The sequence below is a fragment of the Camarhynchus parvulus genome, chromosome 2 (assembly GCF_901933205.1).
Source record: "Camarhynchus parvulus chromosome 2, STF_HiC, whole genome shotgun sequence".
Classification (NCBI taxonomy): domain Eukaryota; kingdom Metazoa; phylum Chordata; class Aves; order Passeriformes; family Thraupidae; genus Camarhynchus; species Camarhynchus parvulus.
Genome location: NC_044572.1, coordinates 105,059,255 through 105,075,949, shown reverse-complemented (window position 1 = coordinate 105,075,949; position 16,695 = coordinate 105,059,255). Strand labels below are relative to the sequence as shown.

The 16,695-nt window shown below is 39.8% G+C and overlaps 1 protein-coding gene across 1 annotated transcript in view; it reads right to left on the bottom strand.

The window, feature by feature from the left end:
* The window catches only part of RMC1 (regulator of MON1-CCZ1), a 16,958-nt gene extending 263 nt beyond the window's left edge, over positions 1–16,695 (bottom strand). Inside the window, exons 1-19 of the mRNA XM_030970134.1 lie at positions 16,358–16,695; positions 13,675–13,751; positions 12,283–12,367; positions 11,867–11,923; positions 10,708–10,794; positions 9,388–9,528; positions 7,673–7,776; positions 7,106–7,195; positions 6,361–6,466; positions 4,930–5,041; positions 3,899–3,943; positions 3,437–3,490; positions 3,006–3,134; positions 2,555–2,661; positions 1,719–1,838; positions 1,443–1,520; positions 1,176–1,280; positions 1,022–1,090; positions 649–874 (exon numbers count right to left, since the gene is read on the bottom strand). Coding sequence (XP_030825994.1) covers positions 649–874; positions 1,022–1,090; positions 1,176–1,280; positions 1,443–1,520; positions 1,719–1,838; positions 2,555–2,661; positions 3,006–3,134; positions 3,437–3,490; positions 3,899–3,943; positions 4,930–5,041; positions 6,361–6,466; positions 7,106–7,195; positions 7,673–7,776; positions 9,388–9,528; positions 10,708–10,794; positions 11,867–11,923; positions 12,283–12,367; positions 13,675–13,751; positions 16,358–16,591 — 2,026 coding nt within the window. The 5' untranslated portion in view covers positions 16,592–16,695. The remainder of the gene's footprint in view (positions 1–648; positions 875–1,021; positions 1,091–1,175; positions 1,281–1,442; positions 1,521–1,718; positions 1,839–2,554; positions 2,662–3,005; positions 3,135–3,436; positions 3,491–3,898; positions 3,944–4,929; positions 5,042–6,360; positions 6,467–7,105; positions 7,196–7,672; positions 7,777–9,387; positions 9,529–10,707; positions 10,795–11,866; positions 11,924–12,282; positions 12,368–13,674; positions 13,752–16,357) is intronic.

The window sequence follows — 16,695 nt, the reverse complement described above, 5'->3', positions numbered from 1 at the left end:
TGCACTTACTTTCATTTATCAGTACTAATTCTTATATTTAATATGTTTGAGTACCAGAGTTGAACAAACAGAAAGTATTGGAATACCAAGGTATTTCCAGTCCTGTGACTGGTATTCTTGAGGTGAAGCAGATGTTTGATCTAGTTCATGGATCTAACCAGCAGATTAACCACCATGAGAGCCCTTTACTGTCAAGATGCAAGAGTGTGGGGTGGGATTCTGCACCTACAGAAGGTCTGGTGGTTACAAACATGTTGCTGGTGCAAGCAGTTTGGCTTGGCTTTTAAAGAAAAAACTAGCATAAAACAGGCCTTGAATTTTTGTAATTAGTGGAAATAGACAATTGAACTCAAAGGTTTCCCAACCCGGTTGCTAACTTCAGAAGAAAGCCCTAATTGGAGATAATGGCTCTGCTAACCAAGCAGTGAGAGCAAATGCAAGTCAAACAGGTTCATCTGCAAGTTTATGCTTAGTTCAGCCTCTTTACTCCTGAGTGCAGTAGACAAAGGAGTATGGCAAGTTAATTTGGAACTGTGCTTAAAGGTGAGTATAAAATATAGGCTAAACTATGCCCAGACTTTTATCATCTCATACAGGCTCAACTGGATTGCACACCTGAATATCTTGGTCAAACTGCTTCTTGCTTACCTGGTGTGAAGCTGGGGTTTCCTCGTAACCGCTGGTTTCTTTGTTCAAAGAATCGGAATATGGTGTAGAAAAGCATCTCATCCTCTGCTTGTTTTGCTGCATCGAGGAATTTGCGGGCTGAAACGCTGTCGTGTCCTCCAATACCCCTGATGAATCTCAAGGCAGCCAAAACTTGGTGTTTGGACAACAGAACTTCCACTATTTCATCATTTGCTGTGGAAAGTCTCTGTGAAGTCAATCACAGCTGTAAGACAATGCTTCTAATGCATGCAAATGATTGATGCTAGTTAATGACTTCAAGCCTGGTCAGGAAAGCTGTTTGACCAGTTTAACCCACATGTGACATGGAGTTATTAGAGTCAGAAATGCTTACTTTTAACATGTCCAGTGAGAGCTGATGTGCAGGAGGGTAAATGCTTTCCAGGGATAGTAAGAGACAAGCCTAGGGCAAAAGTAGAAATAACCTTAAAATTTTGAAGACTTCCCACCTCCCTCACTAGCTTATTGGAGCTACTTGTCTTACATACCAAGGGTTTTGAGTCACTGAGCACATGGTACTGCAGAAACTGATGGAGCATGTAGAACAAGTTGTGTTGAACAAGGGTTTTGATGACCAGCTCATACAAGTAGTGCTGTGAATGCAGGAAGAAGACAATCAAAGGCATGTTTCTGTATGTGTTTTTACAGTCTACAAGTCAATATTGTATAGAACTTACACATGTAACCAAGACTGGGCTAAAACTGCATGTAATTTCATGGAATGGGGCAATGTACTTAGCACATAAGTGATTTACCTGAACTGCAATCTGGAACTGGTTGAGAGAGCGAATGTATTCCATCAAGACAGCTATAGTGAACTTGTGAGGTGCTTCCTGGACAAAGAAGCAAGTGTTAGGTGGAATTTGCATGGCTTCTCTGTTAATAACCCCATAAGAATAGGCATCAAAATACCCTAATCCTGACAAAGCTTCCTGCAGCCAATTTCAAGCCATCAACTTAGGTTGGCTGATCTGAGACTGCTGCCAAATTAGCCCTTAAATTTATTTCATTAGCCCTTAAAATTAACTTACCTTCTTCTCTGTAAAAACAGATAAAACATGCGTGTACATATCAGACTGGTCAATAACTGCTTGAGTGCGGACAGGACGTTTCAGGAGTGGATTACTTCTACTCAGGCCTGTTTCTACCACCTAGGAAGAAAAAAAGGTCTTTTAAAAAGAAAACTGTAATGTAGTACAGTTCTGAGTTAGTCTCAGTTGTACAGACTTTTCTGTTTGAAACACAACTATAAACTTGTTGTGTTAACAAGGAAATTAATATTTGTGATCATGTCATATCAGATGCATCTTGTACAGTGCGGATTTCATATTAAATTTAAAACTGCTTTTTGAAGTTATATAAATACAGCTGCTCTTGTATACCTCAAAGGAGATGAATCAAACTATACTCACACAGGCCCTCAGGCTTAGAGGAGTTTTGAGTATGTGACTGTACTCTGAGTTAGTGCTTGCATTTGGTATTTTAACAGAAGTAACTGAGATGTATCAGGACTGCCTGTTATGCCATGATACAGTGTGCAGTGAAATCAGGGCTTTGGAAACCAAGGTAGTAGTTATTGATTCAGAGTTGCTTTTTCAGCTTCTACCTTCTCTCTGCTTTCAAGCACTGGGGTATTTTAATTCATCACTCTGGAGATGAGCTATGCACCACCTGCACACATGTGTCAAGTGGGGTCTTAGTGCATTTTCCACAGCAGACTTTTACTTGTGAGACTGAGGCAGTCGGGACCTGTGGAGGTAAGCCCAAATTTCCTAAGTAGAAAGGAGCATGCCTTCACCTTGATGGCACTTGAAAAGCAAAGAGTATTGTCCTGTCTCTGTAAGCTGCTATAGCTAACATGGTTTACCATTGTATAGCTTTGCTCAGCTTCCAAGTACTTCTTATATTCATTATTCAGTTTGTCAAAAACAGTTGCAATCACAGACAGTGATCCTCTCTCTGGTTCACTAAGCACTGAAAAGATAGAAAGAAACAGCTATGAGGAAAAATAACCAGGCACCTGAAAGTTGCCTTTTTCAAAAGGTGATCTCTATTCTCTATCTAATTTTTAACTTTTAAGAAATACTTTCAATCATGTCAGGTGTATTTGAATTTAAGTGGAGGGGAAGTTAAATTTTTTTATGCTGTTACATTCCTTCAGAATAGTGACTGAGGGTCGTTGAGGCAAATGACATCCCAAGGACCAAGGCAGCTTCAGAGGTGATCTCATATCTAAGAACAGCTAAGCTAACTTGGGTAAGTATTTATGAGTAAGCTGTATTGTACTTTCAAGATACAGAAAACACACTTGAACTTACTTTGAGAGCATACAGACAGGATAACCATTTTGCATTCTTTTCTTTGGAGAAGGAAATCCATTAGTTTTCCTTTATCTAGCAAGAGGTTAACTACAGGTTCAAGTTTCACTTGAAGACTCCAGAGGTAACCTTGATTTGAAGGAGTAAACAAAGTGAATTGTCTTGTACAGTATAGCCTAGACAAACAACTTTTCCACCCTTAAATAAAAACACATTGAGATTGTTTATTTGCCTTTCTAAGCCCATATTTTAAAGCAGCATTACCCTTGAAAAGTTATAGTAGAGATAGCTAATCCTCTAGTTAACACTAGCAAGAGCAATCAACTCACTACCTAGTAAGTCCCTTCAGTTTTAAGCTGCTTTGTGCACTGCAAGTGTAAACTAGCCATCCTGATATTGAATATTGTAGAGTCCAAGAGCTCACCACTTACCTTCACTTGCACTGATGATAATATCAGGTTGAAAGACAATCCAAGAAGAAGAATCTAAATGTTAAGGTTTTAACACCTATATTAACATTGATGCTAAACTGTTTCTCATGAATTTACATTACTATAGAGAAGCAGATCCCATTAACATACTTTCATTTACTGTCACTTCTACTTCTGAGGTTTTGAACCATGTTCTTGCAATGATATCTTCAATTTTATGGTGTACCTATTCAATAATTTCATACACGTCTCAGATAATCAGGAAATATGGTATTATACTAGACTTTGGTATTTACAATTCTCTGAAAGCATTATGAGGCTATTATGAAGCACATTTTGTCTTGAGGTACATGTGCATAATCAACTAAAACTGCTCTGTTAAGGAGCCAAGGTAACAAATGCTACCTTCTTCCCTGCTTGATACAGAGAATGAGGTTCTTTTTGAGAGGATTTAAAGGATACAGAGTTTACATGGAACAGGAGCCTGACTTGTCACAGAAGCTGGGCCTGCCGAAAAAAGAACATCAGGTGAAGAATAGTAGTAACTCTGGCAGCTCTCCTGTACCAAGTGTTTTATGCTGAAAAGGTAAGTATGGAGTGTAACACTCTAGCATGTAGTCAAAAAGAAAGATCCATTTCTCTGTGTAGCCATATCTACGAAGAAAATCTGACACTGAGAAAGCAAACAAATCCTTCAAAACATGATTGTTTTGTTTTTCAGCCAAATGAAAAAATGCATGTAGAAATATTCCAGCTCTAGTACTGTAATTCTAAATACACAGATTCCATTTGCTGTATTTAAATGTACTCTTTAAAAGGAAGAGTGGTCTGTACATTCTGATCCTAACCTTTGTTTAATACAAATCTCCATCTGCAAATTTATCATACTTGCTATCAAATGTTAGAGCTTTTAATGTGCAATCTTTTTGTATAGAAGAATCTTTCTCTTCTACAAAGACAACCTCACCAGGGAAACTATGCTCAGGCTATTTCTATATTCCCAATTTGAGGGTAACTACCTGTCACACTTCTAGGACTGGAGAGCAGAAAGGTAATCCAAGAAGAATCTAAGCATTGGAGTCCTAACACTGTAGCATTAAACTGGTCCCAAACTTGATTCTGAGCTTGTATTGTCTTTCAGCCTCTAACTTCTTAAGTCACACAGTCCTGACTTAAGCCAGAAGAGCATGAAGTGCTTTTGAGCACCCACAAGCTTTGAGAGCCATGGCCAAAAAACTCCCCACACCCAACACTTTACAAGTATAAAAGCAAAGTACTATAGGAAATGTGCACCTTAAACAGCAACTCTTCTGTAGTTGGCACACACATTTGGAACACCAACTTCTGCTCAATTGCTTCTTACCTTCTTCCTTCCTCACCCTCTCCAATATGTATAACTGAAGTGTTAGTAACCTGAAGCACTCCTGTATGTGAGCTGTTACATTTAAGTACTCTTGCTAAGTGTTAGGTTATTCATTATATAGTGGTTCTACCTGCTACAGGTATTTGATAGGGTTGTATTGATCGAGGTGGAAGTACAAACTGATGGATGGTTGTGGACCCATCAAATTCTCCTTTCAGCTTTATGTCAAATATAACTGAAGTCTGCAATTAAAAAGAGGAAGTTAGTATTGATGGATGTGAATCACCACTCATTTGCATGCATTCAGTCTGCTTTTCACATTTCCATCTAGGATTCTCTGTTAGAATCATAGAATGGTTGGGGTTGGAAGGGATATACTGGGGTTGGTGACATTTTTCACTGATCAGGCTGCTCAAGGCCCCATCCAACCTGGCACTGAACCCTTTCAGCAATGGGGCATCCTGTTCCAGGGTCTCACCACCCTCACTGTAAAAAGCTGCATCCCTTGCATCCCACCTAAATCTATCTCCCTTTGGTCTAAAACCACTGCCCTAGAACTGTCACTACACATCCTAGAAAAAAGTCTCTCTCAGTCTGTCTTGCACAACACATGACTTTGACACTGCCAAGTTAAGGATGCTAGAAACTCTGAGGAAAATTGTCTATCTTCCTCTGATATCCTCATACTTCTACCATTCAGTCTTGTTCAACTCAAGTCACTAACACTTCTAACCCAGTATGGACCACCAGAGAAAGCAGCTGTGCTTTGAGTGCCAGTGACACTTCAACTACTGGTGTCTCCCAAAGGCAAAGTGAGTAATGTTTTCTGGGTTTCTGTAGTCATGTTTATAGCTTGACCAAAACACCGAGGAGGAAGCACTCTGGGTTAAATGCTAATGTGTAGAATTAACATTAAATATAACTGAAACATCAACTAATCCTCTGAAGGAGGTAATGTGCCCCACTTCTTGAAGTTTCCAAGAGGAGATAATACCAGAACTCCAAGCCTTTTCCCAAGTCAAGAGTAGAGTAGCACTTTAGCTTAACCACTGACCAAGCCTTGCTGCTGGGACTACTGACAAGAAGTTTTACCTGTGCTCCCAGATGCACAAGAAGATTTGTGTTCGCACAAATTTTTAGAGAGCCAGGCCTTCAGACTAAAGGAGCTTATGTTTGTGTCACAGAAACATTATCATTCAAATGTTTGTGATATGATAAGTTTCCCAGGATTGATAATTTAGTATCCAATTTAACTCTACTTCTTTGTATAATGCCTTAATAGCCTACACAGTAGAGCAGCAAAGCATCATAAGAAACGGACGAGAGGCAAGAACAGTGTAAGAAAAAAGGAAGCATTACCAGCAACCCTGATTATATGTTAGCCCATCAGGATAAAAGGATAAATTTTAATCTTACAGTGTTCTGGTTTTGTTCCTGTAAGTACTCTGGGTTTTGGCCAAGCTAAACCCAAAGAAAAATAATTTCTGAATTAAATTAAGTTATTAAAACCTGCCCCCAACTTCTCAAAGTTATGGCACAACACAATATAAATAAATCAGACCTCAGTATCCTGATGATGTACTACCACCAAGTTATCCACTACATTCAATGCAAACTTCCCAGTTCTGTTCAGCTTTAAAATATGTGTCTTCTTACAGGAGCCCTCTCTGTGGAAACAAAGAGAAATGAGAACTGGTCAACAAGCCAATATAAGATGTCTTTTTGTCCTAGTTTTGCTGAGACTCAGTTTATTTTCTTCCTAGGAACTGGTACTGTGCTGTATTTTGGATTTAGTATGAGAATAACACTGATAAGACACTGATGTTTTAGTTGTTGCTAAACAGTGCCTACTCTAAGTCAAGGACTTTTTGGTTTCCCATGCTCTGCCAGCAATCAGGTGTGCAAGAAGCTGGGAGGGAGCGGGGCCAGGACAGCAGACCTGAACTGGCCAAGGGGACATTCCATATCCTAGGACATCATGCTTGGTATATAAAGTGGGGGAAGTTGGCCAGGAGGCACAGATCAGTGCTTGGGACAGGCTGAGTGGCAACTGTTACTGTGTCATTTGCTTTTCATGGGTTTTATTCCCTGCTCCATGCACTTTTCATTACTACTACTATTACTTTTTACCTTATTTCACTTATTAAACTGGTTTTATTCAACCTAGGAGTTTTACCTTTTTCTGATTTTCCTGCCCCTCCCAGCAGGGGTTTGGGGAGCAGCTGGTGCTACTTAGCTGCCAACTGGGGTTAAAGCACAACACTGACACAGATGTGAAATGCCACTAATGTTCATTCTGCTCTTACCTGGGTAAGTGATAGAGCACTACTTCTGCTCCTGTGCTGTTGGAAGTCCTTGAGTGATGCCTCAAATAGAGAATGTAAAGCTGCCCGTATCTAACAGAACAACAGGATTAAAGGATTATTTTCAATTAAGAGCTCTACCAGTCTCTTAGGTAATCCCATTCCTTCTTCTGGGATAAAATGTTTGACTCTAAGTCAGGTAATCATTTAATTAGAAGTGAAAGATTAAACAGTACTTGCATGAATATAGGCCATGCATTGTGATTTATCAAGTCTGGCATCTGTGAACGATTCCTCTACCAAAATATCAACAAAGAAATGAAACATTCTCCAAACTTCTGTGGTAATCCAGAACAATGTCATGTAAGACTTCTCCATTTGCTTCCCCTCCCCACATTACCCCAAGAGGGTTGTTTAGATGCTTTGTTCAAGGCAGTAACTGAAGTGCTTTAAAGCAACAGCACTGCTAAAACAAGAAACAAGTGCAACCATTGTAATGTCCTTCCCTTCCTCCAGCATTCCCAAACTGCCCCACCCTCCCAAGAAAGACCTGATATGTGAGATACATACATTGTAGCCATAGCAATATCTCTTTCAGAAAGGCTGAGCTTGGATGACTTGGGTGCTGCAGGCAACTCAATTTCAAACTTTGATAGTTTTGCCATGGTCCCACTCTGTTAAAAGGCAAAACAACTGTCACGACCTGAACCGAAAGGGAGGAGCCGCCTTTGCCCAAACGCTTTATCACCAGCGCCCCCACGAGGCGATGGGCGGTCATAGCCCAAATGAAAGGGTTTTGTGCTTTCTCTCCTTAAAAACCCCCAAGTGATTCTTAACACACACCTCTGTAACTTCAGAAGCTTTATCGTCTTGATTTTATGACTTTAGCTACAAAAATATTTCTATTTCAATTCAGTCAGGACAAATTTGTATGCAAATCCCATGTACAACTGGTCTGGAGATCTCAAACAGCAGTTCTCTTAACATACTTTCCCTCTTCCAGAAAAGTATATGTTCCAATTCTTAAATAACTGCTTCCTGGGAATGAGAAAATATCACTACCTCCCACCAGTCACAGTCTCTTTTAGTTCCTGCCTTCTACTTAGAGCAGGACTACTACCTTCTCCTACTTCTACCTTCTCCTGCCCAAGGCTTCCGCTCTCCTCTTCCTCTTTTCTATGGAATTCATATTTAAGCAAGTTTTCAGTTTCCAAAGCTTCTACTGAAATTAACTTCCTATTCTTACTGATTCATTCTTGAGAGTGAAGTGTGAGTACTACAGAACTATTTCCTTTGCTAGATCTCTATTTTCAAGCATTACTTTAGTACAGGATCTTTCTCAGGAGATCTTTAAATATGACCTTCTGAACACAAGATAAAAATTATTTGGCTTCAATCTACAACTTGACACGAAATGTGAAGGAGGGGGAACCATAACCTAAGTTGTTAAAAAGAAAACTGTGAAAGGCTAGTAGGTTCCTCCCAACCACCTAAGGGAACATAATTTCAGGATGCAGTACAGACCCTACACAAGATTAACACAAACCAGGAAACTCATGTGAATAAGATGCTTTTCAATCTCTTCCCTTAAACTGCCACAGAAATCTTCCTAATCCATTGATAGGAGCAAGACAAATGCTGTAGTTCTTTTCCTCATCTTTAAAATCACCTGACTGCATCATTAACTGAAAACAGATTCTGGTTCTCACAACACACTTTTTCCAAGACAAAAAGAAAAATATTTTCCCAGTAAGTGTTGCCCACAGTGAAGAACACCAAAAGAAATAACTACTGCAGACAAAGCCCTCTCTGGCTTGGGAAAACAGTTGTTTCTTAAGTGCTACCTTTTTTCTTTATCTCTTTTTCATCCAGTCATATCTGGGAGGTTATAATTACAATCACAAGAGAAAGGCCCTCATTTTTTCTTTATCATACTACAGAGAGCAAATGTTCATATTAAAAGTAAATCATAAATACCTATTTAAGTAAAAAAAAACTCTTTAAAGACATTTCAGCTGTAAAATATTTAGTCACCACCAATTTTTTCTTTCCTCTCTCCAGGTCAACTGTCCAGCCTTGTCTGGACACACATCTTTCCAAAGAGCATGTAAGAAAGAGCGAATTACCTAATTTTAAGCCATCGCATAGAAGCTACGTTATAGATTTGCTTATTGTCATACAAGGATATGAACACACGCACCTTTTGGAAGAAATTCAAGCAATAGAACATGAAGAAGCAGTTTAGGAAAAAATGAAAATGAAAAGTTTGGAACATATCCCTTTACCTTGAAATAAAATGGCTGCAGGACATTGCCAAGGACAGTGGTTGAAAGAAGGATAACAGAGCTCTCTGGACAATACATGTACCAATTGACATTAATACTCTGATTCTTCAGGAGCTTTAAACTTCGTTTCTCTGGCAATACCTGAAAACACAGAATATTAGCATTATATTACCACCAGGATTCCAACAGCATAAATGGTAATTAATGCACAGGAGCAAGGAATGTTAAGCAAGAAACAGGTAAGTGTAAAGACGTTTACCATGCTAGAATTAAAGATCAGAAACCTGACAATTACAGCTGAGGCCCCACTTTACTGTAGCTAAAGAAAGAATACACATCAACTACTAATGAGCCTAAAGGTGCTTTGTTTCCCACTCATCCAGATCTGGGTATAAGTTTGGTGCACAGTGGAGAAAACATCCAACTGATACAACTAGTGAAGTTTTAATAAAGTTCTTCTAACAATATTCTTGCTGCCTTCATTCCCCAGCCTCCTTAATCTTTTCTATTTTAAGAAGTATGTAAATCAATTCTCTTCATTGCAAGGGCTTAAATATCCTCTCTTTAAAGACACTTATTTGATTTAGTCCTTTTACCTGCAGGGTTGACATTCATAATCCTTTCAGGTGCTAAATATATATTTTCCCCCACAATCAGCATGAAATAATTCTGCTTTTTCAGTTGCTTTCTTTAGTACTAGTTATTAGTAACAGTAACCATGAGAAACATTGTGTCTTAGCTCCAGACTGAAACTAGTGGGAAGCACATAACTTTTATTTTAGGAAGTGTTTAAATATCCATCATCATGAATGTTAGAAAGAGTTACTCATCAGACATCTTTAAATCATGCGCAAAAGAAATTACACGTTCCATAAAGGGACTCAATGAGGTCAACACAGAAGAAACCTCCAAGTTGCAGAAGGGTACTAGCTGGTCAATTATTAGTTCTTCGCCACCTTTTAAGCATTTACACATCTTCCCCAATGCTGATTTGTTTTGTGTGAAGTGGTATTTCGCATTAGATTTAAATACTCATTTCCATACAAGTCAAGAGCATCTCTTAATCTAGAGTTCCCAAGGCTTAGTTGAGTACTCCTTTATAAAAGTTTTAAAATCTGTAAATGATATATTTTCCCTGCCCTAAAGATGTATTCTTCTTAAAAATTAAAAAATTGTAGTCTGCAAACCAAATAGCAGAAACTGGTTTTTTTTAGCAGTATACTTTCTCAGTTACAGAGACAAGAAAAGAATTCAGATATGGTGTTAAAAATTTACATTTTCAAATCTCTAAGCATGTCCTACAGGAGTTATTTACATTACCTGGTAGAATTCAATTCCTTGATCTGTGATGAAGACAATTTCTGTAGAACTCGTCCAGCAGAATCCTAGAATATTGGCATTCTTTGTCTTTTAACAAACAAGCAAACAAACACTCTTTTACTTGGAAAAATTAACTATTCAGGTAAGCTAATATTACTAAATGAAGAACACAAGACCAAAGACAATTTAGGTATCCAATCTCTGGAATTAATACTTTCGGCCAGCCTGACGCCCAGCATGCATTGGTTGCTTTTATAAAGCATTCCCAAACTACACATGAACACAATTACTGTAGGACCTGGATCTTTGGCAGCATGTAAGATTTGCAAGTTTATTATATAATCAAATTTTATTTTCACCCGAGATAAACTAAATTCCTCCGCTTCAAATTCTACTGCCAATTCAACCAGTTCCTGACATGAAAAGCAGGAAGAGATGTTGAGAGAAACTAAAAACTAAATGGAAAAATTTGCCATGACTTCACTCAGAATCTACTCCTATTACCCTCAGAAGTTTCATTACCATAAAGGTTTTGCTAGAATGGTTTACTTGAACTCATAATACTAAGTAATGAAGCAGACAATGTTTCAGCTTTAAAGACTACAGGTATAAAAGGATCTGTGTAAATCAGATGTATAAAAATTTACTTTAGCATTCTATTACCCAAAAATGTAATTTGTTTTAGTTAAAAGTTGGAAAATATCAAGCAATGACAAAGGTACTTGTTTCTGGCACATAATCATCAAAAATTAGAAGGATTATTAAAAAATAGCAAACATAATATGAAAACTAGTAATAGCTTACTATTACTGATTAGTGACATTAGGAAAGAACATCCACATTAACATACCTGGCACTAATACAACCACTGCCCACTGTTTTGCATCATCAGCACTTTGTCTTTCTCCTTACCAAACCTTAACATCTGTTGCCCCAACAGCACTTCTGATCTCTCTAGGAAACAATTACATTCACAAGACAGGGAAGTTTTTATTGGTATTGTTAATACCTGTTTGTTCACACAGTTTCAACAGACAGTAGTGCTTACATCTCTCATTTCCCTGTTTTTAAAGGTACCTCAGTTAGTTCTCTTGTAGCCATCAGCCTAACTAACATCAGAGTTTCACTTAAGCATATAAGCTTGGGACATTTAACTCACCTTACATTCCTGTGTATATTCTAGCTGAGGGCTATCTGGAATAAAATTCAAAAAATCCTGCAAAAATACCCATTAAGTGAATTAGCAATTACAAAGCACAGACAAGATACATACATAGATAGCAAAGAATAGATATTAGTTTATCAAATTGTCTTAGATGCAATATATACGCAGAAGAAAAACTTCTGTTCCACCTAACCCTTGCCAGAGTTGGCTCCCCCTTACACTTTTTGTTTAAATGATGATACTAGCAAGACAACAATGCTGCCTGACCAGCCTCTCAGAATGATGGAAGAATTTTCACTACAGCTGTTGTTAGCCAACAGACTTCTTGAATATTTGTCTCTACGAATTTTAATCTGGAGGTAGAAGATTTCCAGCTCCAATTCCCTAGCTGCAGGGTGTAAATTTCTTACCACACTTTTCAAAGTTCTCTGCACAGCCAGAATCTTGTTCCCCAAGGAAAATTTGATGCACTTCACTTCTCCTTTATCCTCCATCCTATAAAAAAGAAACAGAAGTTATGGAAATATAATCTAAAATAGCTAAAATACCATACCCTAAAAAAAGACAATGATGAAGGAAAAAAAAAGTGAAAAAAAAGTGTAATGCAAACGCTGTTTAATACAGATTATTACTCTTGCCTGACTAATATATTCAAAATCCAGACTGACAGAAAATGAAAGCTCACTCTTCAGGAGTCCTGAACACATCAATTGCAGAATCATGGCTAAGCTCACAGAAATTAGCACAAGAAATCACTGCAAATGCTCAGCTCTGTTGGCCTGTGATGTGGAACTGGAAGACTTGTGGGACTATCCAAACCTGCATCCTCAGTTCTGGACATTAGCATCCTGCAATCTGCTCTGTTACTTCCAGAACTATTGCTAGTTGACACAAGCCTCCTTCCTTTCCCACTAGGACACAGCCTCTGGAAGAATTTCTGATGTTAAAAGAGTGCGAAGCTGTTTTCACACCATTAAAATAAATTTTAAAAGTATTCTTACCAAACAAGGATCAGCACAACTGGCATGAATAAGGTATATATAGTTCTTCCAGCAAATGTTATTAAGTCAGGCCAAAGAGAGAGACACTCAAGTATGAAAATAGTTGGAACAGCATGGAGTTTACTAAATATTTTCAGCTCCTTTAGGATTGACAAGTGCAACCCAATAAAAAAGTAAAATAAACTCAGCAACTTTCAGGACAGGCCCTGTGCAATATCCAAGAGATCACAGTAAACACATTTTGATTACAAATTGCTTCATCCATATTTGGATTGATATGGAATAAAGGAATACTTCCTTACATATGCACAGCAGAGTACAAAGAGCCATCACTTTTAACAGAGACATATATAAAATAGTTTACTGTTGTCAAATTCTTCAAAAATGTTTTCACAAGATGTAGAAGACATAGAAGAAGCCAATTCAGATGAAGCAAGGAACAGAACTTGAGAAACCTACATAAAGGTTTGGACATTGTGCTTGAATCACAGACACCACTTGCTAAACTGTATCCTTGGATATGTCATTGCTGCTGTAGGAATCACTCTCTCATATGTACAGCATGTTATAATAAAAGACAGTTGTTTTAAAAAAAGAAGTCGCAGCCTAATTACTTTTTTCCCCCAGAAGACCATAGGGAGGGAAAAGCATACTCTCTTAATTGCAAGATTGTATCTAAGAAAAAGTCAAAATATGATCACAATTACTTGTCAGATTTATGCCTGAATTACAGTGGATCAGGACCAACCACCACATAATTTGAAGATTGCATCATTCTATCCCAAGATAAAGGTGCCTTACCTGAAGGAAATAGGATTTCTATCCTCCAAACCTTTAACAACAACTCCTGTAGCTCCACCAGATCGAACAGCAAAAACCTACAAAAAAAGTTTTGAACATATATATTTAACTCTTTCGAAGTCATAACCTTCACCTGCTTCCCCTTCTATAAGCCACACCTTTTAATTTTTTGTACTAGACACAATTTGTTCTTCTGCAGATCTGACAATTCAGTCTGAGACAATCTGGAATTCCAAGTTTACTTTGAGTTGTCAGATTGCATGGCACTGCAACAGTCTTGCAGGCATATTCTGAACTACTGGGCAAGTTAAATCAGTAAAAATCTTTATAAACCTTTATCTTGGTTTTGTTTCTTTTATATTTTCCTAGTAAAAGTATCTAAGACATCAGAGCATTGTTTAAAACAAAAAGGACCTCAGCTTGGGGACTGGAAGAGATGTAACTCAATGACCCAGAAGCCTGATCCTGTCAGAACATGTTATTAAATAGAACAATTTAATAGTAATAGATTTTCATCGAGATTTTCAACAGATTTTACCTAAGGAGCTTCAGCCAATATTCCCTACAACTGAGGATTCCTTTAGCCCAGCTTCACATACACATATGTACAAAACCTGCTAGAGATATGACATGTATTGAGCTAGAATAAGATAGCCAAAAAAAAGAAAAAAAAAGAAAAAGAAAAAAAAGTCATGCTGTTGTAAACTATACCTAGCTTGGAAAAAGAACATCAGGCAAATGCCTTATTGGCACTTGTTCTACGTGCAGCAGCACTAGGCACACAGAGCAGGGCTCAGGGTGACAGGGACATTTTTCTGTAATATCAGCCATGCTGCCAGCCTGCTATGCTCAGGCAGGAAATACATTTATCGAGATTATAAATTGCAAACAAGTCCACAGCCTTACTAGAATGATAAATACTTAGTTTAACTATTTTTAGTATTATGGAGATAGAAAAAGAAGGCAACACTCAATCTCTGCAAGATGACAAGATTGCATGGACACATCTCTCACATGGGAAACTGTCATTGAAATGCTGGTTACAAATGATTCAGAGACACACTGGAATTCAAACTAATTTATATAACAAGAAAACACAGAGAAATAAATTTACACTGGAAAATATGAATCTTTCAAGCGAGCTCTCAACAACCCGTTTCTATGTAGTTCTATCACATGCACACTATGATACAGTGTCTCCAGATAGGGTATTTCAAGTGGCCCTCACAGATAATTCTTTATAAGAAGAAATATCTGGAAAGTGGCCCAGTGGAAAAGGACCTGGAGATGCTGGATGACAGCAGCTGAACAAGAGCCAGCAGTGCCCAGGTGGCCAAGAAACCAATGGCATCCTGCCTGTATCATGGATAGAGTGGCCAGCAGGACCAGGGCAGTGATTGTCCTCCTGTACTCTGCAATGGTGAGGCCACACCTCTAGTGCTGGGTCCAATTCCAGGCCCCTCAATTCCAGAGGGACACTGAGGTGCTGGAGCATGTCCAGAGAAGGGCAACAGACCTGAGGAAGGTCTGGAGCACAAGTCCTATAAGGAGTAGCTATGGGAGCTGGATTTGTTTAGCCTGGGGAAAAGGAGGCTCAGGGGGAACCTTACTGCTCCCTACAGCTCCCTGAAAAAGGCTGCATCCAGGTGGGGGTCGGCCTCTTCTCCTGGCAACCAGCAACAGAACCAGAAGACATCACCTTAAGCTGTACTGGGGAAGGGTTAGGTTGGATATTAGGAAGAATTTCTTCCCTGAAAGGGTGAATAGACACAGGAATATTCTGCCCAGGGAGGTGGTGGAGTTACCATGCCTGGAGCTGTTTAAGGAAAGACTGGATGTGGCACTCAGTGCCCTGGTCTAGCTGACAAGGTGGTGTTCAGTGAAAGGTTGGACTTGATGACCTCAGAGACCTTTTCCAGCCTAAATGATTCTGTAATCATTCTGAACAGAGTGCAACAGCAAGAAACACACCACAGAAATATTGCTCCCTCTCCAAACACGCCACTGGTCATGTCCACACATGGGGCAAGGCATGCCAGCGACATGGGGAAGAAAGCTTGAAGGTTCTGACTCCATGAATGCTGAGGTCAAAGAACAATTACAGGAATTACACATTGGAATGTATCAACATCTGTATAAACCTTGTGACAGCCTGTGGATCTTTTAGCTGTACTGAGCTGAACTCTCAGAAGGCCATACAGATATTAAGGAGAATCTGCTTAAAAGCACTAAAGCCAAGAAACAGCCACTTGGGTCTGTGCCACAAAGAAAGCTGTAATTGTTCATTTTTTTATGAATATATTGAAGTTCAGGAATTGATAGGGGTGTGAAAAATTCAGGGAAATTAAGCTAAGAGCAAAATGACAAAGTTTGCAAGTCAGATGGGGACACTTGGAACAGAAAGGAAAAGTGCTGACTCCGATGAATTCCAGAAAGACCTTACGGCAGTGAGAGCAAGACAGGTGAAATCCAACCTAATAAATCGGTAAAACAAAAAAATTCTACCGCCTCTAGCACGATGACAGGTCCTGAGGGGGAACAACCGGGCTCATGCCCGGCGGCCGAGGGACGGGAGGGAACCAAAGCCGGGCAGGGAACCAAAGCCAAGGCGGGGAGCAGCAGCGGGCCGGGCTGAGCCCCAGGCCCGGCGCCCCGGCCCGCGGCAGGGCCCCGCCACCCCCACCTGCTTGTTGGCCTCGTCGAAGAACACGCAGTTCACGGGGTTCGCCTTCTCGAAGTGCACGGGCCGCGCGCACAGCGCCAGGTAGCAGCCGCCGGCCTCCGCGCCGCCCCGCGCTCGCCCCTCGCCCTCTTCTCCTCCTCCTCCTCCTTCTCTTCCCGCTGCTCCTCCTGCTGCCGCTGCCGGCGCCTCATCCTCGGCCGGCCCCGGCGGGTCGCGGCCCATGGCGGCAGCCATTGCCCACCCCCGCTCGCGGGCGGCCGCTTCCTGTTTACACTCCCCTCGCGCGTGACGCGGGGCGCTCCCGCCTTAAAGGCGCAGCGGCCCGGGAGAGGGATCAG